The sequence below is a fragment of the Sceloporus undulatus genome, chromosome 4, assembly GCF_019175285.1.
Source record: "Sceloporus undulatus isolate JIND9_A2432 ecotype Alabama chromosome 4, SceUnd_v1.1, whole genome shotgun sequence".
Lineage (NCBI taxonomy): Eukaryota > Metazoa > Chordata > Lepidosauria > Squamata > Phrynosomatidae > Sceloporus > Sceloporus undulatus.
This window is the reverse complement of record NC_056525.1, coordinates 43,251,824-43,277,759: the sequence shown is the minus strand read 5'-3', so window position 1 is coordinate 43,277,759 and position 25,936 is coordinate 43,251,824. Positions and strand designations below refer to the sequence as shown.

At 42.5% G+C, this 25,936-nt stretch overlaps 1 protein-coding gene across 5 annotated transcripts in view; it reads left to right on the top strand.

Moving 5' to 3' along the window:
* The window catches only part of LOC121928001 (rho GTPase-activating protein 39-like), a 132,284-nt gene extending 109,344 nt beyond the window's left edge, over window positions 1-22,940 (top strand). For 4 of the 5 annotated variants that reach the window (XM_042462161.1, XM_042462160.1, XM_042462162.1 and 1 more), the window contains exons 5-10: window positions 878-967; window positions 4,668-4,741; window positions 14,201-14,400; window positions 16,547-16,638; window positions 17,104-17,273; window positions 18,333-22,940. In XM_042462161.1, the coding sequence (XP_042318095.1) occupies window positions 878-967; window positions 4,668-4,741; window positions 14,201-14,400; window positions 16,547-16,638; window positions 17,104-17,273; window positions 18,333-18,527 (821 nt within the window). In that variant the 3' untranslated portion in view covers window positions 18,528-22,940. The remainder of the gene's footprint in view (window positions 1-877; window positions 968-4,667; window positions 4,742-14,200; window positions 14,401-16,546; window positions 16,639-17,103; window positions 17,274-18,332) is intronic. The other variant, XM_042462163.1, reaches the window with a different exon arrangement.
* Window positions 22,941-25,936: the final 2,996 nt, after the last annotated feature.

Here is a 25,936-nt window from a genome sequence, read left to right as displayed (position 1 = left end):
GGAGTGTTCTAGCCCTGTGTGTTCTTCTCTCTGTCTCACTCCTCTATCCCCAGCAGTCCATTATGTTACCTAAAAATCTGTCCAGAGAATTTCCTATCCCGCTGGAACAGATTGAGAATACAGAGGGCAATAGGGAAGGGGAATCTGTATACTACCTTACATTAAAGAATACAGTAAATAAACACTAATTATTAATTAACTAATTACTTGGATAAAAGAGCTGATAGAAAAGAATACAGAGAAATTCGTTCCAGGATGTCTTTCCATAAATAGAGGGGTAATTTGGGGTGTGTGGGAGTAAGTCAGTTTTGTTAAGATCTGCATATAAAATGAATTTACATTCACATCTCTCTGTATTGGGAATAGTAAACTTGCCAATTGAAGATTAGTCAAAGAAATACAGTTGGCCCTCTGTATCCATGAATTCTTTATCCACGGATTCAACCATCCATGGCTTGAAAATATTCAAGAAAATACAATATAAATTCCAAAAAGCAAATCTTGATTTTGCCATCTTATATACGGGACACCATTTTATTACACCATTGTATTTAATGGGAGTTGAGCATCACAGATTTTGATATCCACGGTGTGTGGTTGTGGATGTGTCCTAGAACCAAACCCCAGCTGATACCAAGGGTCCACTCTAGTTGAAATGTCTTTCTGTTAACATTTCTTGTTCAGTTGTTCTGCATAGTATTCAACTTGCTCCTCAAACTCATGATGATGATTGTGATGACCTCTGACAAAAGGTCTCCTTTGGCATGTCATAAAAACATAGCAAAAACATCGGGGTGCACAGAGCTGATTTTGTGATGAGTAAATTCAGTAAACATGTTTTTGCCATCACTCAATCAATGATGCTTTGGATTTTCAGTTACACAGCGTATTAAGGAGCTTCTGGATCTGAAAAACAAAAAGAACTCAAAATCCAGGAAAAAGAGGAAGCAAAACACAGAGGATGAAGGTAAAAAGAATTTATGTGAAGGGCTATTGATGAGGAGACACAGTTGCATATGTCAGTCTATACTGTTGATTTCAGGTATAGTTGTATGTGCTTTATTGTAAAAATATCAAATCCAGGGCTTCTACGAGTGCCAGTATTTCAGGAATGGAGAGAAATGCAATATTGCTGCTGGTAAAATTTTACACAACATTTAATAGAGCAGTCTTTAATGATTTACAACCAATATTAACAGTATTTAAACCATATTTATTTTAATTGAACATATTTCCAAACAAACACGTACGCAGTTGCAGTCTTACTAAACAATCTGGAATCCCCTTCATCCTGATGGTATTTGTTCATCATTGGCTCTTAACCTCAGGGAAGTCCACCAGAAGAATTAATTGGGTCATATGCTTTATTTTCTCCTCTATGTTTATAGTAGAGAGCTTCTTTCCCCTTCTTTTGGAGCTTGAGTGCTCTGAATTAAATTTGTAGTTGACACTAATTTGAAAACAACTAAGAAGAATTGAATGCAATCAGTCAGTGTTGCTTTACCATCTTACCTAACACTAAAAAAGCTCCTATTCTGATTGGGCCTCTCGTTTTCTTTTAAATGAATTGAGTTCTGTTCAAACAATGTCTTAATCATGTAAAGACTCTATTGAAGTCCTTACTCACTGTGTTTCAGATGGCCTCCAGGCTCCTCTATAAATAAGAATGTTTTGTATCTGGACAATTGCTGTTGGTTTCAATATGTTGTTTGGGCACTGGATGTAATAGGATTGTTGTATGCATGTAGTCTGACTTGCTCTTGTTTCTCTTTGTACTGATCTAGAAAACACTTATACCTATACACAATGGAAGTAGCCCCTGAAAATGTTATGAGTCAGAACATCCTGGTGACTTTGTCAATAGTAGTAAAAATATAATAAAGCCCTGCTAGATCCATCCAGCATTCTATTCCCACAGCTGCCATCCAGATGCTTTTGGAAAGCTCACAGACTGGAAATGAAGGAAATAGTTCTATCACAATGTTGTCTCCTAGCAGCTGATGTTCTGAAGTATGATGCATCTGATCCTAGAAGTAGTATATAGCCATTGTGACTGGTACTAGTACATAACCCTTTGCCATGTATTTGTTAAATCCTCTTTTAAAGCCATATGGGTTGGTGATTATCACAACTTAGTCTTGCAGTTTCCTCAATTTAACTCTTGTTTTCTTCTGTCTTGAATCTCCCACTTTTCATCTATCTTACAGGTTCTCATACAACCAGGTTCTAGGATTATCAACAGAATGGGAAAACTTTTTTCTCTTCTTTCTCCATGCCATACATAATTCTATAGTAATAGTAATAAAATTTATTCGGTCATTGACCAGTATAAAAAACAAAATCACACAAGCAACATATCAATATAACAATAGCAAATTAAAATATAAACTGATAGTAGACTGTACATGTACAGTATCAAACAGTTCTTTCTACACGGTAATAAAATGACCATTTGACAGTTGAGGGCGCAGTTTACAAACAATATAACAGAATTTAGCCACCTTAAGGGATACTGTAGAATCATTGTTGTCCAATAAGAGGCGTAAATAAAAGGAGTCAGGTTTGCCTGGGAATTTACTCAGTAGTGGGCTAATCAGTTGGTGACGAATGTCTCTATAGAATTGACAATAAAGGAAAACATGCTCATTGGTTTCAACAGTGCCCGAGCCACATGGGCAAAAACGGATTTCAAAAGGTGTTTTTTTAAATCTACCTTCCAGCATGGCCGTGGGCAACACATTGAAACATGCCAAAGTTAGAGCCCTTTTAAACTTCGGGAGGGTAACATGGAACAGATATGGAGCTGGGGAGGGGACCAAAACTTGAGCACTGAACATGACATATCATAATTCTATATGCTACCTCAATTTTATGTTTATATCATGTTCTCTCCTTTCCCCTTACCATTTTCCTAAGTTCAGAGATCCCAAATTTTGTAGTCTTTCCTGATAAGCAAGTTGTCCAGTTCTCTTATGCTTGTCCTAGTATATGCTGTTTACATTTTTACAGTACTTTTTTTTTTTAGATGAAGCCACCTGAAACCATAGTTACCCAATAGATTTAAATACAGCTTGGAAGTTGTATTTTCATTCCTCAAGATTTCTGCTCACTTTTTCACAGCAAACTCACATCATGTTAAGTGTTTTTATTTTGCCACAGTTCCATAATACCTTTCCTTATCAGTCAGTGAAATCTCAGACTGTCATCAGTGTAAGTGAGAAGTACAGGATTCTTTACACCAAGCCATACCATTTCTTCCAGGGTTGGGCAAACTACCTAAGTGACTTTCACTTTATTTCTTACTTTAAAAAAAAGAAGCTTCTCCTAGGTCTAAAACAGTTGGGAAGGGGGAAAAACAGTGAAATTCTCCACAGATGCATGCAGAACATTCTGAATTTTTTTCAGAATTGGAGGGCTTAGAGGCCTCAAAAATGGCCCATAGGTGGTAGCCCCATCTCTGCTGTACATTTTAGTTACATTTAACCCCATTTGCCATTTCATCATTGTAATTTTGGAGAAATCTGTTTGGAGCTGTGCCCAATTCTTTTTATTCTTATCATCTTGAATTAATTTTGGGTTTTCAGCAAACTTGGCTGCCTCGTTGATTTGTTTTTAATAATACCTAGTCCAATTTATTTCAGCATTTTCAAGAATTTCAAGGCTTTTGTATAGATGATTCTGTTTCCCAAAATGCAAAAAAGAATAAAAAGTTCTTTCTTTTATGGAATTCCCTATGTGATTCAGAATTATATTGGTGCTTCCTCAGCACCATCTGGAATGCACTATATCAGCAAAAGTCTTGGTGAAATAAATTGGACTTAAACTGGGAAAGAAATAATTTTACGAAGCTGAACTTTGTTTTCCAGCGTGGATGAAGAATGCACTCATAAGGCTGATCAGTTGATATGAGACCAGGACCATTAGATGAATCCATCCCACCCCCCCAAGTTAGATGACCATGTTCTGAGACTGATCACATCATCGCTTTTTCTATGGTCCTGGCATGGCATTCTCCATTACCTGTGCTCCACATACTTTATGTATAATGTGTCAGCATACAGAAAGTATCTACAGTGGAAAAGCAGTCATTTTTAAGTGTTTCCTGTCTTTAATCAAATCAGTAACACCTCTTGAGACTCCCTGCCTCAGGCAGTAAAATTCAATTAGCAATATGGGACATTCAGACTGGAGAACTCTTGTATGCCATTGCAAAGAGAGCAGAGAGGTACAATGCTGGAACTTATTCCACTAGAACAATTATCTAAAGAAAGCAGAGAGTCACCATTGTATGTAGAAGCTCACTCTGTGGGGTTTTCCAAGCAAAGCAGAAGTGGATTTTATATTAAAGTTAGACTTAACCCAGTTCTGGTTCTGCATTATCTCCCCACATAATGTAGGGGAAAGATTTTGTTCACTGCTTTTCTTTTTATTGTTGGTTACTGTTTTTTTAAAACCAGAGACTTTTATGATAAAGAAAGAGACCATAGAACTTAGGAACATCTACTGCCCTATAGCCCAAAAAAGAGAACAAATGTTTCACAAAATGGAAAATATTGGGGAAAATACTGGGCCTTGAGAGTTTGAAATGTATACATTGGGGCCATGTTCTCTTCTCTGAAATTCTGCAATGCCACTCTGAGGCTAATTTATTCATTTCACTCTGCTAGGCCTGCCTATCAGCACTTATGCCAGATACTGTTACAGGAAACTGCAAAAGGTTGCAGTCACTGGAGGCAAAAAGGTGAGTCAGTCATATTCAAATCTAGTAGCTTAACAAAACTCTTCTCTTATCCTTTTCACCTTAGGGTTCTTTACTGATGTTGTTATTCTGACAGAGATAAGAATTATTGATTGGACAGGTGAATGAGTTCATTCAAAATGCATTGTAAGTCTGTGGTAAAACTGGAAATAAATTATCTGAAATGTTCTGTTTACCTTTTTAAAGGCAGGAAAATATAAGAGATAAATTATTTAAATGTTAATCTGTCTCAAATATTCCAATAACATATAGGTGAGAAGCTCTTTCAGCATTCAGAATTAAGAAAGGATGATCTTGTAATCTGTATACATGAAACATTTATTCTAGAATGGATAAGCTACTTACCTAATAGCAAATCAAATTCTGGAAACTCCAGTTTTACTAGTCTAAAATTCATGGTTTCCAAGATAATGTTGCCAGTATTTTTGTTGTCTTCTTCATGGTCTCTGCGAATCATACAAATGGGTTGTACTGCGACTGTGTAGTGCTGTTCAAAAACTTCTGGAATCACTGGGCAAAGTTAACTTTGCAACTTTTAGCAACTTTTTGGCAGTGGCTCCGCCCATCCCTTATAAGCCCCCTGCGTTCCCACTCTTTCCCCAGTTCCTTTTTTCTGCCACGTTAGCTGCTACTGGAACTTCGCTTCTGCTCTTGCTTGTTTCACTGGACTTGACTACAGAACGGTTTTGACAGTGTTGCCAATTTCGCGACTTTCACACGAAAACGGGGACTTTTCAGAGCTTTTCGTGTGATTTTCGCGCCTTGCTCTAATTCAGTGCCTTTTCCGTGCCTTTGGCAGCCTGCTGCAGAGCAACCAAATCCCTTTGGAGTGTAACAGTTTTCAGCCAAGAGGGCTGGAGAAAACTCTCTCTTTCTCTCTCTCATGACTCCCTCTGAGAGCCAGGACGGAGCAAGCCCGTTTGGAGGAATAGTTCAGCCAATCAGAGAGAGGACAGTGATTATTGCCACCCCCCCTCAGGCATTCTCAGGCTCCAGGGGCAAAAGTGCTGGAGAGAGGCAGGGAGTGAGGGATCTTGGCTGGCTTAATCCCAATTGCCTTGGATTTCCAAGTAAGACATAAGTTTTCAGGCACACAAAGGCAATACTTGACAATGGTATCATGGCTTGATGTTGTGTACTTCTGTGTGTGCTTGAGAGTGACATTTGAATTTCTGAATTCCTGAGCTTGGGCAGAGTGCCCCAAGCCTACCTCTCAGGGTTGTTGTTGTTGTACTGTGAGGACCATTTGGGTTGTGTGATGTGAATGTGATGTCCCTGAGTGTGTGTGTGTGTGTGTTAGTGATTAAATCTGCCTCTGAGCATGGGCAGAGCACCTGGTCAGTTGACACCCCTGCTGCCTTGTCTTCCCAGAATTTTGTTTTGTGGCTCTCTTTTTGGTTCTCTTTTCCATTGCCATCCATACTGCAAAAATAATCCAGTTTGGCACTGCTTCTAACTGCAAGGCTCCCTGCGATGATGGGATTCTGGGCAAACCACCAAGCCCAGAATTCCATGCATGGAGCCCTGGCTGCCAGTAAAAGCAGTGTTTCAACATGTCACAACAAACTACAATTCCCAGGATTCCCTGGTTTGACAAGGGAATTGCCTCCATGCTTCCAGATCCCAGCCCCAGAGAATGAGTCTACAGGATATCAGTGTTGCCAGTTTAAGTCCAGTTCTTCAGCTGCATTTGGATTTAATAATGATAATAATGGTGATGATGATAGTGAGATAGATCTTGTAGCACCTTTGAGTCTCACTGAAAGAAAAGTTGGCAGCATGAGCTTTCCTAGACTTAAGCGTATTTCCTCAGATGCAGGGGAATTATAGTTCATTGTGGCACCAGAGCTCTTTCTCACAAAACTACAATTCCCAGGGTTCCCTAGCACTGAGCCAAGGCAGTTAAAGCAGTCTCAAACTGGATTATTTCTGCAGTGTGTCTTGGACCCAACTCAGGCTGCATCTTCACTCCAGACTCCAGAGACAATTCCCAGGATTCCCTAGTACTGAGCCAGGGCAATTAAAAGGGTTTCAAACTGGATTTATTTCTGCAGTGTGGTTGCATCTGAACACATTTCTATTTGGCACAAAGCTTCCTGAACCCCCTTCATGTCAAAATAAATATCTTAAAAGGACTGAAAGATTCTTTGTTTGGTTCAGTGGTGATTTTGAGGATTGAAATAAGTTACAATTATTTTTATTCAATTATATTTACGTTTATTTGCAAAACATCTGCCATTTTAACATTATGGGAATTTTCCGGGAATTGTGACTGAATATTCCGTGTGATCTGGGGGGATTCAGCGGGTTTTGGACAGACATTTCCAGGAATTATCTTCGAGGCTTGTTGGCAACACTGGGTTTTGACCACTCTTGATCTGGACACACACACACACACACACACCCCGGTATTGTTGACTTCTTCGGCTTCTCTTGACCTGGCTTCACTTTCCGTTTCGGCACCATGTCTCCGGCTCCATTTAAAAAATGTGACATCTGCGGTGGTAAGATCCCTGCTCAGGATCCCCACTCCTCCTGCCTGTTGTGCCTCAGGGACACCCATAATTCCAAGGCCTGTTCCTTGTGTAAATCTTTGACCCCACAAGCCAGGAAGAACCACAACTCCCGCTTGATGGCTGCAATCTACCAAGGGGTCTTTAAGCCTCAGCCGGCCAATTGGGCTGCTTTGGCACCTGCGGCTTCGGGGTCGATGCCAGCCGCTGCTGGTTCCGTGGGCCAGAGCTCCACTACTGAGCCAGTTGCCACCAACGTTGATACGGGGAGGAGTCCCGTTGTTGTGTGCTCCAAAGGGCCGAGTTCTACTGACGTGAACCCTAAGAGGTCCATTGAATCTGAAGAGGCGCACCGTTCCACTTCGAGGTCCAAGTCCTCTAAGGGGACCAAGGCTCAGTCCAAGGATTCGGCCTCCACCAAGGTTCCGGTACTGGCCAAGGAGGGCACCTCCTATACGGACCCAGTTCCTGAAGCCTCTAAGAGGTCTAAGTCCTCAGAGCCAAGGGAGACCTCTCCGCAGGCCACTAAGAAAAAGAAGACCCTCAACCCCGTAGAGGCTTCTGTGAGCAGTTCCTTACATAAGAAGTCCCATTCTAAGGCTTTGGAAGGCTCTTCTCACAAAAAGACCCATCCCAAGACCCCAGAGGCCCCTGGCTCCTCTTCAAAGCAACGTTCCACACCATCCGTATCGACGCTTGATGACTCCGTGGTTACTGAATCTGGCTCTCCTCGGGCCCGGCCCGTACCGGTTTTGGCATCAGCGTCTTCTCTGCCGGCCACTGTGCCCTTCCATCAGCTTTCTGACAATGATGGCGCCCTCACCTCTCGGTCACTTTGTCGCCGATCGCCAACTCCGGTTCCTCATGTTCAAGTCCGCGATGTTGGGGTCCATCGCGATGATGACTCTGATTATTTTTACGACAGTGAAACTGACAGGTGCTATATGTCAGTCAGTCGGGACGTCGTCCGGGATCGCTTTGGGCCGGCATCCATTGTGTCTTCAAAGTTCAAGCCAGCCTTGTCTTCACGTGCTCACGTGCTCAGTCGGCTCGGCTCACCACTGTCTCACCAACGCACAGGACCAGAATCGTCCTTGGTCCCAACCACCAAACCTTGCTCAGTTGTAGCGGCAGCCACCCAGACCTGGCGTTCCTCCCAAATTCTCTTGGATTCCGACACTGAATCTGATGTCATCGGCTCCCACCATGGCGAACCCCGGTTGTCGCAAGCTGATTTGAGTTCCTCGGATGAGGTTGCTCCACAATCGCCACAGGAACTGTTCCAGCAAGGTTCATCTTCGCCCACGGATGACGTCCGAACCTTTGCCGAACACGTCATCAAAATGGCCAATACCCTTGATCTTCAGATCACACATACTGAAGATGATGCGGCTGACCCTGTGGAGAGGAGAGTTCATGGCAAAGTCCCCACATCACCAACTATTCCTTTGTTGCCATCGTTGGAGAGGATTGCCTGGCACTCCTGGGATTCTCCTGAGTCCCTGGCTCCAACATCCCAAAAAATAGAGTCCCTCTACAGGTTTTCGCGCTCCAATGCTTTTTCGCTGTTAGCACACCCAAAACAAAATTCTACGATTGTTCAGGGCTCTCAGCAATCGTTCACCCCCAAAATGTCCACTTCACCAGTGGACCGCGAAGCCAAAAAGATTGATGGCCTTGCTAGGAAGGCCTATTCTTCATTGGTCCTGGGCCTTCAGGTGGCTAATTACAATGCCTGCATGGGGGCGTATGAGCAGTGTCTAATGGAGAAGATTTCCCCTATAATTCCAGACATGCTGTACAACTGCCAGCGTGTTTTGAGCGAGATTTGTGATGAGGCCCACTCCATTGGGAGCTGGATAATCACCTCAGCTCGCCACACTACTGACTGTTCCGCGAGGTCGATGGCGGCTGCCATAGCCCTCAGGAGGCATGCCTGGCTTCGATCCTCGGACCTCAACCAGGGCGCGAAGGCAGCCATTGAAGACATGCCATTTGATGAGGCTGTCCTCTTCAATAAAGAAACCGAGGAATAGCTGAACTTCAAATACAGGATGAAGGCGGCAGCTAAGAAACACGGTATGTCTGCCCCTTTCCAGGCTCCATTTAAGAAGCGCCAATGCCAGTGGTACAGACAGGTCCAGGGACAACGGTCTTTTCAGCAGGACCGTCCCTACCATCAGGAGCATACACACCAACACTATCCCTCTCAGTCTTTTTCTTCTTCTGGCCGTCGCCAGGCCCCTGCTCGGTTCCGCAAGAACCGCCGACAGGATACTGACCAGGGAAAGAAGAGGTCCTGAAGGGTTCCAGTGTGCTCCGTCGGACCAGCTTCCTCCTCCTCCTCCTCCTCCCTTGACATCCTGAGGCCTTTCTTTAACACCTGGGCCTCGGTGACTTCCGACTCGTGGGTCCTTGACATTGTCTGTAGGGGTTATGCCCTCGAGTTCGAAGAGCTCCCCTCAACTGGAGCAGTTCTTTCTAACCCCTCCCCCAGACACCTTTCTCGACGAAGTGCGCACTCTCCTACCTAAGGGTGCGATTTCGCCCGTTGACCCCTCTGAAGTTCCCAGATGCTTCTTCTCCAGACATTTCACCATACCCAAAGATGATGGGGGATTAGGCCTATCCTAGACTTGAGGTCCTTCAACTCCTATTTGGCCTATTGCCGATTTCGCATGGTAACCCTCGCATCTATTTTGCCCTTGTTGCACCAGGGCCTGTGGTTTGCGAGGATCGACTTTAAAGACGCCTACTTTCACGTGGGGATCTGGGAGATTCACCTGAAGTTCCTCGCCTTGGCCATCGGTCCTGACATGTACTATTACAATGTCCTCCCCTTCAGCCTCTCCACAGCTCCGAGGGTCTTCACTGAGTGCATGGCTCCGATCGTGGCCTTTCTCCACCAGTGAGGTACCAGAGTCTTCCCATACCTGGATGACTGGCTCCTCGCAGCCCCCTCAGTGGAGGAATTCCTGAAGGATGTCAAATTCACCCTGTCTCTCCTGGCATCCCTCAGGCTCGTAGTGAACTTGGAAAAGTCTCACCTGGTCCCATCCAGACGAATCAAATTCATAGGCACCATCCTCTACTCCGAAGATTGCATCGCCTATCTGCCTTGCGGAGGGGCCAGCCTTTCCTTAGGTTCCATAAGGACAAGGTTGTCCTCCGTACTGATTACCTTCTTGCCTAAGGTGGTGTCTGCCTTTCACATGTGTCAGGACATTGTTTTGCTTACCGTGGCCTCGAACCCGACCACCTTGGACGTTCGGAGGGCTTTGGCCTTCTACTTGGAGAGAACTGCAGGGTCAAGCCGTTCTGAGAGACTTTTCCAATGCTACTCGGAACCAAAAAAGGGACTGCCTGTGACTGCGCAGAGACTTTCCAAATGGGTGGCTGGTACCATCCACCTCTGCTTTGAACTGTTGGGCAGACCTCTCCCAGCCAGGGTTTGGTCCCATGCAACTAGGGCGGTAGCGGCATCCTCCGCCTTCTTGACTGGGGTCCCTTTGGAGGATGTCTGTAAAGCTGCTGTTTGGTCCCAGCCCTTGACTTTCATCAAACATTACAGGCTGGATACCAGGGCCAAACGGGACGCAGCCTTTGGGAGGGCAGTGTTGGTTTCAGGTTTACATTGACTGCTCTGTATTTCCATTTGTTTACATGTTTTAAAGAATGTGTTTGCCAGAATTGACTTGTTTACCACATTCTTATGGTTTACATAGGTCTTGCATGACCTAAGGTGTTCTTACGTGCCTTTACTTGAACAAGTTTAAGTACTGAATCTAGGTACAAAATGCACTTGGAACATTTTTTGGGTTCAATGTTTATTGTGTAATAAACACAGCTTTATTTGAACCTTACTTTGGTGTCATGACACTCTCTCCACCACTGACCTAAGCTTGTCAGTCTAACCCATTTGTATGATTCGCAGAGACCACGAAGAAGGACAGGTTGCATACCTGTAACAGTATTTCTGCGAGTGGTCATCTGCAAATACATACAAATCTTGCCCGTCCTCCCTTCAGTGTCCTGCTCTTCATTGGCTCATTCTCATGTCGCCTATGCGCCGTAAATTTCTGAACTGGGGAAAGAGAGGGAACGCAGCGGGCTTATAAGGGATGGGTGGAGCTACCACCCAAAAGTTGCTAAAAGTTGCAAAGTTAACTTTGCCCAGTGATTCCAGAAGTTTCCGAGCAGCACTGTGTAGGCGCAGTACAACCCATTTGTATGTATTCGCAGATGACCACTCGAAGAAATACTGTTACAGGTATGCAACCTGTCCATATTATTGCTGCTGAAAAGGTTGCCTCTTATTGCTTGGCATATATGTGACTGACTAATTGGGATACATGGACACCATGAGGCTCAATTTGTCCTGCTACATATGAAGTAAAAATATCAGGGACTAACCATGCAACCACAGTTGAATGCCAGAACACATGTTATATTTGTGACAGGAATATTTCCAGAACATTGCCACAGTGACTTTTTCACACTTCAGTATTCTGCAGTAACATTTAGAAGTACCTTTCTTGCAAAAGAGCCATCCATCAGTGGTAGATCACAGGCTTTGTGAGTAGGAAGTCCCAGCCTAATATCTGGCATCTCTAGGTAAAGTGACTGCCAGTTAATGTAGGCTTCAGATGGGCAACATATTGCCCTATAGGTATTTTGGATTACAATGCTCATGTTCTTTGTCCCATGCTGACTGGGGCTTATGTAAACCGTAGTTTCAAATTTCTAGGTGGTGCCAGTTGCCTCCTGCTAGGGTAGGTGACACTGGGCTAGATGAACTAATTGTTTAATTGAACTAATTGAACAGGCCTTTGGTCTCAATGGGCTGTGGATCCAGAATTTTAGCCAACTGTTGACTGAAAATGCTAAAATAGAAAAAAAAATCCAAAAACCTGAAATTTAGTGGAATCAGGCCAAGAAGCAGTCCCAGGATAGCAGCAAAGGGGACGGCAATCCCTGGGCATCAGATTCATGTTCTTGGACTTGCATAGAGGGTTGTTGGTGGGTTCTCTGGAAGCAAAAGAGAGAGACATAGATCCCTATGGCATAGGGTGGTGGCAAAGCCCTGGCATATATTCTGCCTACTTCAGCTGTGGCGCTTCTCTTTAGAACAGAATGCAGAAGCATTGACTAGTGTGCTCCCCAGGTGTGACAGAGCAGGAAGAACACATGCCTGGCACCTGGGGCTTCCTGTGGACCCCCCCTCCCCAAAAGCTTGAGACGGTTGTGTGCAGGAGATTTTTTGGAACAAGCACAAGGACAAGAGAAAAGCTCTCTAGGAATGCGAGGCACTGGCTAGCTGGGAGGATCTGTAAAATGGTGGAAATCCAAGCATAGTGCTTGGCGCAAATCCAGGCCTCCCACCATTTCACAGATACTCACCTTTTCTCTGCAGCTTCACGTTCCAAGAGAGCTTTTGTGCTCCCTTTGTGCTCTGCCCAAAAACCTCCTGCATGAAAAAAAGCTAATGCTTTAAAGGGAGCAACAACAGCATGTTTCTGCCACCTATGCCAGTACCCGATGTCATTGATTTCCATATGCACAAGTGCCTTTTTGGACAGGGCACAGAGGGTTTTCTCTTGCCATTGTGTTCTATCTAAAAACCTCCTGCATGCAGCAGCTTCTTGTTTTGGGGGAGTCAGTGCGGCGATAGCAAGCCCTGGGCATCAGGCACATATTATTCTTCCTTCACCACCATGACCAGGGAGCACGCCAACCACCACTTCCACCTTTGCAAAGAGAAGAAGCATTGTAGCTGGAGCAGGAAGAATGCGCACCTGGACCTTGCCACTCCACTGCTGCCCTACATGAAAGGAACTCACATCTCCCTCCTCTCTCCTCCACCTCTGGAGTGCCCACCAACCACCTGCTTTGCAAGCCCAAAATTGCGTGCCTGGTGCCCAGGACTTGTTGTTACCTTTGCTGTTGCTCCGGAATTACTTCTCAGCCTGATTGCACTAGATCTCAGTTACAGTACAGTGTGTGTGTGTGTGTGTGCATTTGTGTGTGTGTGTGTGTGTGTGTGCGCGCGCGCACACACACACACACTCACACACTATTTCTGTATTTTCATTCTCACAGAAGTGGCAAAAAGCAGAAGTGCCACAGCCCATTTTTAATGGAGACTTGGGCATGTACATTTTTTTTGTTTTTATTTTATTTTATTTTATTTTTGTATTGGTGCAGATTTCAGGAACCAAACCCCCATGGGCACCAAATGTGGTAGCGCTGCCATCATTACAAGTAACATGTGCTGATGGGGGCATGCATTAATATTATCGTGTAACCTCACACGGTCAAAACCTGAGATTTTTTTGATGAAGGCAATGTCTATGAAGAACTCAGCATGCAGTTACAAATTTGTCAAATGTGAATGCATGGTTCATTTCTAGGCATCTAAAAGCATATGTCTTGTTGCATGTATAGCACAGGGAAAGAACAAAATGACTTACTATGATGTCCAAATGCAGTTTTAATACTTGCTTCCATGTTTGAATACAAAGAGCCTTGGGTTGAGTGCCAGTATCCCTAAAGATGACCAACTAGTGCATATACCTCTCCAGGTCCTGACATGTAACCTTGAGTATTTTTTTAAGTAATTGACATATGATTGAATTTAAAAAAATCAAAGCAATATACTGTAGTTTTAAATTAATTCAGCCAACTCGAAAGTTGGGACCAAAACTAATCACTTCTGTGGAAGGTAGCACTGTCCTTTTAGCACCACCTATTCAACTTTAGTTACTCTTCTTGTTGAAATCATCTTTCTCTGAGACTCCATTCTCTATTGAAGAATATATACAGATAATTTCCCTCCTCAGAGACTATCTGGGAACATTCCATCTGATTGATGGCTCGTATTAATCCCAATATTTTGCCAGTGCAACTTTATTGTTTGTTTTATGTATAGGGCCTACGGAAGCCTACAATTGAGGAGATAATACATGCCAAGAATGCTATTGTGACACCTTCACTGTTTGGCAGCTCTCTAGAGGAAATCATGCTACGGCAGCAAGACATGTATCCAGATAACAAACTGCCTTGGGTACAGACACAACTATCTCAGCAAGTTCTAGAATTGGGAGGAGAACAAACTGAAGGAATATTCAGGTGATTTGGCTACTGAAGATTCATAAATTATTTATTATTGGTGCTATCAACATGATATAGCTGGCCTGTATTTGGACACACATGAGATTTCTCCTTCAAGTCCACGTAGAAAGGAACATTGGGTCTTACCTGTGAGATGTTCGTTTTCAGCGATGTAGGTGGAAATATCCTCCCCACCCAGAACTGAGGAGGCTGTTTCCCTTGGCTGTGCAAGGGTGGTTGTTAGTTAGTTAGTTAGTTATTTTTAGTTTGACTTTATGATAGTTTCTATTGATTATACTTAGATTTGCATTAAATGCTCTCTGAGATGTTTTCTATCCTCGGCTGTAATATTGACTGAGGGATAGAGGGGGTTGCTTCCTCTGGTGGCGACTCCTTCAAGTCTGTTTTTCCTGCCTATTTCGGAGCAAGAGATGGAATCAACCCTCATTTTAGGATGTTTCCACCTCCATCGCTGGAAAACTTAATCCTCTCAAGTCTCAAGTACACTGAGAATGTCGGTACTGGAAGCTACATCTAAGTACAGCAAAAGAAAGACAAACCTTAGGGGATTTTGTGGCTTGTCAGTTGCTTCTAAACACGTTGCTGTATGCTAGTCCTTATAACCTTGCTCCAGGACAGATTGAAACACAAGCAGCAGTCTCAAGAGTGTGCCCACTATTACAAGGGTGGTTACTATCTGAAGTTTCACATGCTGCCCAAGCATGAGCCATTGCTCTTGAAAGGGTGAGAGGGAAACAGTAACTATTTCCACTCCAGCCTTGAAAATATAATAAACTAATTGTGTCCATTTAAGTTTTCATCTCCAGCTGTGCTACTTTGACTTAGGTCCAACATTCCCATCTTGACTATAGTAAGTTGTGGCAACAGTTCTTTAGCCCATAGTAAGACAATTAGGACTTTGTCCCTTTATATTTACAGAAATCCAAACATTACTTATGAACATTGTTACCCCCTCAAAGTTCTTAACCTTTTTGTTGCATAGATTGATTAGCTCTGGGCAACTTGTTGAAAATGTGCATTAGGTGTGAAGTTGTCATAGGCATTTTTTCACACAGCCCAGCTTCAACACCATGAGAGTTAAAAAAAAACAAGATCAAGATCAATTGGAAGTCATCAGTTAAGAGATCAATCTAGGGATAGACACTGTGACACATGAACTGTCTCTCAATTTCCTTCTCTCATTGACCATTGATTTTCCTTGCTTTTATAGGTTGCCTTTCCAACCAAGTCAGAGGAGACTAAAATTACCAGTCTAAACAAGTGTATGTTCTAATGGGAAGGAAGATTGTTATAAATACATCAGTAGTTTTGCTTCCATGTTTTCTGTGCCTTCCTCTCCTTTTCCCCCAGTATTATTATTAACCTTTATTTATGAAGCGCTGTAAATTTACACAATTATCACCATGCTACTGAAGGTCCTATTTATTGCTAGCTGCAATAGGAAAGATAACTTGTAGGAAACATGTAGCTGCATCATTCATGTGTTTCTCGAAACTTCTCCGCTCATTCCTTTTTATCACTCTGTATAACCCTAGATTGGTTCTTTGAGAAGGCAAGAAGCAATAGTAATAAGTTGTTTTGCTTTTCATTTGCATACTGTCCCAAAGATGCAGGACAAGAAACCATATTTGGAAACAAGCAATAAATACAAATGGCACTACAAAGAACTGATATGGCCCATAAGCTACCAGTAGCAATGGTGCAAACCAAATTCTGCCACACCTCTGAAAAGGAAATGTGTACTTGCATTTAAATGATTCTGATTCCAGAGTGGGGGGTGTTTTAGTTTGCAGATGAACAATAAAGATGAGGGGAAAATATGCTTAGTCACCGTGGTACACTGACTCATTATTAAAAGGGGGGAAACAGAAAACTCAGGGAAAGTAGAACCAATGTCATGAAAAGAGGATGCTGAGTAGAACCTTGAACAGAACCACTCCACACTGCAACCTTTTCTTTTCAGGACCTATTTGTTTCACATCAGCTGTCTTGTTCTTATCAAACAAATATGTGTCTGCATGTTACAGGTGCTTCAGTGAATATCTGTAATTTCATCCATACTAATGCCTCTTGTTTCTGGGACTATGTGATTCACTCCCTCATTAACTGGACTTTATTTATGGCTCTTTATGCCTTCTTACAGAATTCCTGGTGATATTGATGAAGTCAATGCTCTAAAACTACAGGTGGATCAGTGGAAGATTCCTAATAATCTGAGTGATCCCAATATACCAGGTATGGACATACTACATAGCTGTGATGAGAGAGGTCTTGTGATTCACTCAAATTAAAAAATTTGGATAGAGCTCTCTACGAAATTCATATTTCTATGTATCTTGTGGTTTTATGTTTTATCACTCACATTTCATCTTCCAGAGAGCTTTTAGTACTTGCTTCTGAAGCCAAGAACAACTTCTGCCCTAAGTCATTTCCTTTCAGTATTTGTGTTCTGTGATTTTCAAAGGTCTGAAACCATAGTTCTCAGTAAATTAGATGATGCTATCTCTCCTGTGAGAAAGAACAGAGTTGCTTGTCTAGTGTGAAGATGATTGTGCTGTGTTTTTATACAGTGAAAGATCAGGTTTGGAATAGTAACTACCACATGTCTTGCCAAGCAGCAGTCACATCCTCCAACCTAGAGAGATTGTCTGGTATTCCTTATTTTTTAAAGTGTCTCTGTTTTTCATCTTGTTCTTAAAGCTTCTTTGCTGAAGTTGTGGTACCGAGAGCTGGAAGAGCCTGTAATTCCACAGCAATTCTACAAAGAGTGTATCAGCAACTATGAGAACCCTGATGCTGCTGTAGCAGTAGTAGAACTCCTGCCAGAACTCAACAGATTGGTGTTGTGCTATCTCATTCACTTTTTGCAGGTATATACAGTAAGAATTCCTGGAAGTGGTTGTTGCTGTTTGCCTTCAAGTTATGACTTATGGCAACCCTATCATAGGGTTGGGGTTTGGCAAGATTTGTGCAGAGGATTTTCCCTTTGAGGCTGAGAGAGTGACTTGCCCAAGATCACCTAATGTATTTCTATGACCGAGTGGGGACTCTAACCCTGGTTTCTAGAGTCCTAGTCCAATCATGCTGGGCATCATTCTAAAATGATGAGGTGCCATCTTCCACTCCACACCAAATATTTTTGAAGTTTCAATCTACATTCCTTTTGGTGTATAACACAGTAGCCAGAATAATCCCATTGTCTCCATTCTAAAATTATTGGCCAGTTACAGACCGGCACTTTAGTGCGTGACAAGCACGCACTAGGGTTACAAAAGGGCGGTGCTTCCGCACTGCCCTAACCCTAGTGCGTGCTCGTCATGCACTAAACGGCGGTGGCCCTTCCATATGGCCGCCGCCATGAGGAGTCATGGCCGCGCTGCCTCTAGACGGGGCGGCGCGGACGTGACGTCCTCAATCCGCGCAGGGCGCCTAGGGCGCCCTTTCCCCAGACCAGGAAGGAGCTCGGTTTCGGAGCTCCTTCCTGGTCCGCGGCGCTGCTTTGCTTCGCTGGGCGCAGCCTTCAGCGGCTGCGCCCACGAAGCAAGGGAGAAAGGGGCCAAGTGGCCCCTTTCTCCCCCTCCCCGCCGCCGGGGGTGTCCTTGGGGCTTGAAGCCCCAAGGACACCCCTTTTCAGGCTGCAGGGAAGCGGCGTTTTGCTGCTTCCCCGCGGCCTGAAAAGGCGGATCGGGCCTCAGCGGCTGCCGTTCTGGCAGCTCAGGCCCCGATCCGGCGGGGAAAGGGGCGGGTGCAGCCCGCCTCAAAGAGGTGGTCTGTAAACCGCCATTGTTTTTATTGCACAACTTGCCAGTTCCAGTGGAAGCAAGTAATCTTTTTCATGGCCAGAGAAACTTCAGAGCTATCACCACATCTTTATTATTTTATTATCATTGTTGTTATTGTATTTTAGCTATACATTTTTTATTTCACAGATTTTTGCTCAGCCAACCAATGTGGGCAAAACCAAGATGGATGTAAACAACCTGGCCATGGTGATGGCTCCAAACTGTCTGCGATGCCAGTCTGATGATCCCAGAGTTATCTTTGAAAATACCCGCAAAGAGATGTCCTTCTTACGCATGCTAATTGTACATTTGGACACTAGCTTTATCAAAGGAGTGGTCTGATGGTTTGGTTTCAAACAAGAAAGTGTGAAGAAAGCAAGGAATTCTTGCCACTATTACCTTCCTTGAGCCTTGGATCTCCATCTACAGTCACCAGGCTCCTAGGATTGTTTCTGTTCCTTTCAACAGCTTTTTCTTAACCTAAGCCAAGGATGTTGATGACTCTGAGAAAGCCCTATAGCAGGTGGAGTTTTGAGGCACTGGGGAGCCAAATCCCAGACTATGCTATGAAATCATTCTTAAAATCTTCCACTAGCTGCTTCCTAGGCAAGTCAGGATGCCAGTGGCGGCAGCCCTACATTGCAAAGTGTGTCAATATGCTATGCACTACACTGAGAAATCCACTGCACATTAAATGTTCATTCACTGGAATGAACTTCTCTCAGATATTGGAATTTTATTTTCATTTCCTAAAGACTGGATGTGTTACTTAGGCTTTACTCCCAAAGCAAAAAAGGATTGCTGTCTTAGGCTGCAGTAGCTCATGTCTGGCCTTAGAGCAGACCATCCCAGTCAGCTCTGACATTTTCATTATTGGCTTAATCCTTTACTAGTACTTCTTGCACCTTAAAGGACACCTCTCCAAGGTTTCTTGGTTTCTTAGCAGTGGACCAGCTGAAGCTTGTGACACTCAAGATTACTCTCTTCATACATGGAGTTGGTTCTTTTCTTTGTACCCCTTAACAGGACCAGGTGGGAGGAAATGATGGGGACAAGCAACCTAACAGCAACATTGTCTTACAAAAGGGGTCAGCAACTGTTAAGTCTAGGATGCCTCACTTGGCCCCTCCAGGAGAGTTTGAAAGGCTGTATGCTCCCAAATGCCCTGTGGGGGTATTTCCCCATATCCCCCACCCCCGAACATTTTATACCCAGAAATGGACTTTTTTTTACAAGAAGTGACCTGGAAGTAAATTAATGTTCACTTTCTGTTTTAAAGAAAAGCCAGTCCTAGGTCAGGGAAGCAACAGCATGGTGGAAATTTCCCTCACACCCCTTACAAGTTGTTTAGTGTGTTGATCTTTGGGAGGCAAAAATTCCAGTCTTCAGGGGCCATACGCAGTCCACACATCCCATTTTGCCCACCTGTCTTACAGTAAAAACAGTCATGGGATGGAGGTTAGAAGACAGCAAAATGTTTCAGCAGTGAAACTGCTTCTCACTTCATTCCCCTCTTATATCCTGGAAAGAGGCTGTTTAAATTTCAAGATACATTTGGGCCCAGTGTTTGGATTAGATGACTCACACTGCAGAGACCCTTCAGTCCTTCTAAGTTAAATTTCTGACACAGCAATGTAAATAGTTTGTAGGATTAGGATTCCCCAAGACAGGAAATTTCCATTTATGGTAGACTGCAGTCACTATGATTCCTGCTTCCCTTCTTCTTGCTCCAACACTGAATAAAATCAGATATCAAGTTGCTGTAAAACTGTTGGAAACAAGCAGGAGCAACTGCTCCTGCTGCACTGAAGATTATTTTCTGTGCTTCATTTCTCACTCAGGATTCCTCAAATTAGGCAGGACAAGAGAGGTTCAGAACCAGCTCTCTTGGCATCTTCCCGACTTGAGTTAAAATAAGCTGCTGGGAGTTTTGGTCTTCAGCCAAAACATGAAGATTAACCCTTACTTTCTGTAACACTTTCCAGACTTAAATTCAGAAGATGCTACTATTTGTCCTCTATCGGTGACAGCTGTGGATACTAAAAAATGTGGGATCTCAAATCCTATTATTATCAATGCATGCACGCAATCGCATGCATTCGTGATTCTGACAACAGTGGACTGGGCCTGTCTGCAAGTGCTTCAGTCTGCAGATGGTTAGCCCCCCAATATGGAAGGCCAGCTGTATTAGCAATGGAATAGAAGAAAAAATTAATATAAGGAGCCTGATATAGAGAAATAGTATGGGACGGAAGGGTTAACTATACCCTTTCCTACTGGCATGGTAGAAATCCAACATCACTTCCTGCAACTATTTTTTTAACCTCAAAAAGATATAGAGGAACCTGATTATGGGATCTCCTATGTCACGTTTAGTTTGGACCTCAGTCAGTACATCTGGTCTGAAACCCCCAAGTTAAAATCTCTAGATAGAAAGGGGAAAGTGTGCTAAGAGACACAGGGTGCATCTACACTGTAGAAATAATGCACTTTGACATTACTGCCATGTCTCCATCCTACAGAATACTGGAATTAGTAATTTTGTGAAGCACCAGCACACTTTGGCAGAGAAAACTAAAGAGCTTGTAAAATTACAAATCCCAGGATTCTATAGGATGGAGCTACAGCACTTAAAGTGGTGTCAAACTGCATCATTTCTATTTCTAGTGTAGACACACTCACAGTGAGCTTGACAATGTTACTTTCCGTAACTACAGCTCCTGGAGTCCCCTAGCTAGCATGGTGACTGGCAATATTGGTTGGTAAACGTATGGGAGTTGTAGCCCAAATTACCTTCTTCCAAGCTCTGAGAAGCAATGTTAAATGAGATAGCAGTGTGCAGCTCCAGAATCCATTCTGCCTTTCCCCAAAATGTTGGGCTTTTCTCATCAAGGCTAGAGTCATTTTTGTCCTTTCACTCACCTATGCTGATCAAATGGTGGAAGGACTATTTTGGCCTCAGTACTGCTTCTCCCTTCTTTTTTTCATATTGGCAAGACCCTAGTCCTGTTCAAGCATTCTTAGGCAGAGTACTATATACATGTGTGGAAGATGAGTCTGTCTTCCAAACAGAGGACAACAAAAGGGATGACAGTGGGGCCAGTACACTGCTTGTTTTCATGCATTAACTTACTTTGTTTTGCTGTCTCTGAAGAGGTCTTCTGAAACAGAAGTTTTTGCTGATCTTTCAGAAGTGGGTGCAGCCTTTTTCTTTTTTTTATTACAGGCCTCTGAACAGAACTGAGCTCCTTGGAAAGAGGCTGGCTGGTGTAATGTAAAGGGAAGAAATCTGTTTGAAACAGTCAAGCTTTGTAAAGTCAGTGCTTTGGGCATTTCCTATGCCAGCAAGAATGTGATGAGTCTTAGAGTTGGGATAGTACTTGCAAGTTAGTAATGGGGTGGAGGAATGCAAATTTCCCTTTGGTTGCCAGATGCTGTGACAATTAATACAAGACTATCACATCTCAATATATAGAATAAAAAGTTGCTACTGTTTCCTGCTTGAGCCAATTCTGCTATAAAATCAGATCCTTTAACTTGGTCTGTGTGATAATGCCAAAGTCCCTGTTCTTTCTTTACCTCATAGAGTGCCTTTCCCAGTTGTCTTTTGAGATTTAGCTTTTCGGTTATCAAGACAACTGAACTTGATCAGCTGGGAGTATTAATTCTTAGTCTAAACTAGACCATTTCCTAAAACGTAAACGACACTTTATATTGATATGTGCATTGCCCTTTAACATGTTCATTGGGTGGGGGGGGGAGGATGGTGACCTAATTACTTTCATTAGAGTTTGCTACTCCACTTCACTGATCATTTGTAAATGGCTGCAGAAGTGCTAATGCAGGGCCATGTCACATCACTTTTTCATCTTTCTTACCCATGAGACATGGATGGGAGGTATCCATATGTCTGCCCATGACACATAGTTTGACCCTGAGCAGAGCTCAGAGTTAATGCATTCATAAGTGAATTGTACAGAATGCTGGGCTGTACTCTCTTATTGACAACTGCATATAATGATGCAGAGCAGTCTGAGATTTCTGAGGAGCTAGGTGCTATTCACATAGGCTCCTCTGCCAGTGCGCTTCAGACAAAATCTGAAATGGGGACTGTACCTGTTGTGCTAGAAGATAAGGACAAATCCCATAACACTTATCTGAAAGTACACCGCATTTAATTCAATGTGACTAACTTCTAACTAAATATGATTAGGAATGAGGGTTAAAACCCTCCACTAATTTTAGAATTTGTTGACTTGCCAGAACAAGAGTAACTTGGGAAGGCTTCTGTTACAAAATTAGAAATAATGTACACAAATTTCATATTCACACAGCAGATTACAGAATGAGGTAGACTGGTTCTGTCTGTGGTTAAGGGATAGAGTTACTACACTTAGTGCTATTTCTTTCTTCAAATGAGAAGTGTTCAGCAATATTTAGGGTGTCATACCCTTCCACCCCTAAAAAAAAAAAAAAGGCATTTTGAATTTATTTTAGAATGTCCTTTCCCAAGTTTAAACATTGTATCCAGTTACAATGGTGATTAATGATTTAAAACCCACTGGCACTTAGGTATAATACAAGCATAGATGGACTGTTTTATATATTAATGCTTTCTTTCCTCTCAAGGGCTGTAAAATAGGCTAAAAAGTACACTGGATATTGTTTTCTCTTTGCCATCTTCTTTGTAAATGTGAATCTGCAAAACGTACTGTCCTTTATGGTTGCTAAAGAATTAAACATTGTGATTAATTATTGCCTTTGTATTTATTTGCCTTTAGTTTTAGACTAACTTGTGCCTTGGCTAAGGCCAGAATGCACATGACTCAGTATGATTTATATGTCATTTTGGTATCCAGAAGGCTGCTTTTCTCTGTCTGGTCCAGGCTGACAACTGGGATTCAAGCATATTTGCAGCTGATCAATCATTTGAACATTTCATCATGGTCCCAAAGTACTATTTAGACCATTTTCAGGTTCACAAACATTGTTCTTTCCCCCTGAACTGACATTTTTTCCAATAGCAATGACTCAAGTTTCTTTAACATGTGATATACATTGTTTTCTTCCATCACAATCAAATCAAAAGATTGGATGAATCCTTATTTCTTTAGAGGTGCTAATAAAGGAGCATGTGATTCAAGGAGTATACAACAGAATCTCTTGCAGCAGTCTGTACTTGCTTGGACACAATACTCATATCAGGCATGTCTGTGCATGTTCCAGGCATTGTAACCTGGCATCCACTGTGAGATGCGAAATAGCCCTGGACTGCACTTTTTGAATAACATAATATGACAGTTGTATCCCAAACATCTGAGTTTCAAGGCAGGGTGTCCAGTGAAGAAATCCTAACCAAAATCGGCTCTAGCACCTATTTGTTGGTCGCCAGCTGTACAAATTTCAGTTTCTGTGAAAAAAACATACCGTACTAGATTCTCAACATGGACAACAAAAGAATTAATTATGGTTGTAAGTGGTAACATGAGAGTACGACTTTAGGCTACAATCTGCTTGATTTTCTCTCTGTTACACTCAGTACTGCAGGAGAGATACAACTTTAAAAAGAGCTCTACAAATACTATATACTGCTAATAAGGCCAATAAATAGGTCCTAAAACAAATTGAGCCTGAACTTTCCCTAGAAGCCAGAATGATTAAACTGAGACTGTTTATCTTGCGCATATCAAAAAGCTTGTTATTTTTGTTTACTGCATTCAAGTTGACTTCAACTCATGGTGACCCTGCGAGTAAGACACTCCCAAGACTCCCTGTTTTCAAGTACTCTGCTCAGGTCTTGTACTCTCAGAGTCAAGGCCTCCTTGATTGACTCTATCCATCTGGTATGTGATATTTCTCACTTGCTACTGCTCTCCACCTTTTCCTACTAATACTGTATTTTCTAATGAGTCAATTTAATCATTTTGGCTTCTAGAAAGAATTTAGGCTTGATCTGTTTTAGGACCCATTTTGTCTTTTTTGCCAGCACCACATCTCAAATTAGTTAATTTTCTTTCTATCAGTTTTCCTTCCTGTCCAATTCTCATATCTGTAAATAGTGATGGAGGATACAATGCCTTGGACAATGTTGAATATTCAGTTTTATATCTTTGCACTTTAGAAGGCAAGTACCTAAAAGGTATGACTCTCTAGAAAAGACACTAATACTTGGTAAGTGACAAGACAGTTGGAAAAGAGGATGGATAGACTCAATGAAGGAAGCCCCAGCCCCAGTGATGTCACGGGGGGGGGGGGTGCGGACCGCACCAGGTGACACCCTAGGGTGGGGGTGACACCACTGCTCCTCCAGCATCTGTATTTTGGCAGAATCAGGCTGTGGCATTCATCTGTTTCCCTTTAAAATGCTTTAAGAGATGTTGGGAATGAGGTGAAGCTCAGTGGGAGGAGAAAAGAGCCCCCCAAAATTTTAAAATTAACATTTTAAATTGAAATTTTAACATTTTTTTTAGATTTTCTTTTTAAAAAATCACATTTTAACCAAAACTTCACTATGTATATGTAAATACATTTAGGTTGTGCATGTGATATTGTAGTTTGAAGGTATAATTTTAATTTTGCTAGTTGATTATGTTACAACTATTAGCATTACATTCAGTGGTATATGGGAATTACAATTTATGAGTAACATTAGTGCAATAAATTAATCCTAAGGATTCTGTATTGTGTGAAATGGGAGGAGGTCATGAGGAGGGTGACACCAACCCTAGGGATGCCACTGCACAGCCCTGAGTGCAAAACCTGAGCAGGGCTTGGAGGTCTCTCATTCATAAAGTCACTGTAAGTTGAAGCCAATTTAAGAATAGTTAACAACAACAACAACATCATAAATGGGGTCTAAATACTCTAAAGACGCCAGATCCTGACTGATCTTGGAAGCTATGCAGGGGGCAGCCCTGGTTAGTACTTGGATGGGAGACCAGAAATGAATACCAGTTGCTGTAGGCTATGCAGTGGGCCATTGGTATCTGCCATGGTTTTGTTCCTGGACCTCTCATGGATACCAAAATCTGTGGATGTTCAAGTCCTATTATATAGAGTGGTGTATTAAAATGGTGTCCCTTATAAAAGGGCAAAATCAAGGTTTGCTTTTTGGAATTTAAAAATACATATATTTTCAAGCCATGGACGATTGAATCCATGGATAGTGAAGGCCAACTGTATAGCTAACTGTTGTCTATGTCCATCAGCTAGGCAGGAGAAGTCAATACTTTTTGTTAGTTTAAGTTTAGTAGTTTAATTATATTATAATTGTCTGTATATGCTTGTTTTAGTCATATATAAAATATGTTTGTGTTTCTGTTTAATGAATTCTAAAAAATCATGGGATTGCCATAAGTCATTAGGTGACTTAAAAACACCCGCACCCATTCCATAGAAGCAGATAGTTTCTGTTGGTATATATGGCAGTATAATTCACACATACTTGGCTAGGTCTGGCAAGCCCAGACTAAGGAGTTTATCACACAGGAAGCATCCCACACAGAAACAGGACTTAAAATCTAAACAACAGAAAACACCCTAAGATGACACACAAAAGCGTGATTGATTTTCAGACACATCGAGCTTAACGCAACATTAAACCTGCTAGAAAGTTTATAAAATGTGATTCTTTTTACTTTCGGGATTTTCCGGAAGTAAAAAGAATAGTGTTTTGCTTACTTTCTAGACAGGCTCATGTCGCGTTAATGCACCTTAACAGCGACATCTGAAAACCAGTTGCGCTTTTGCAT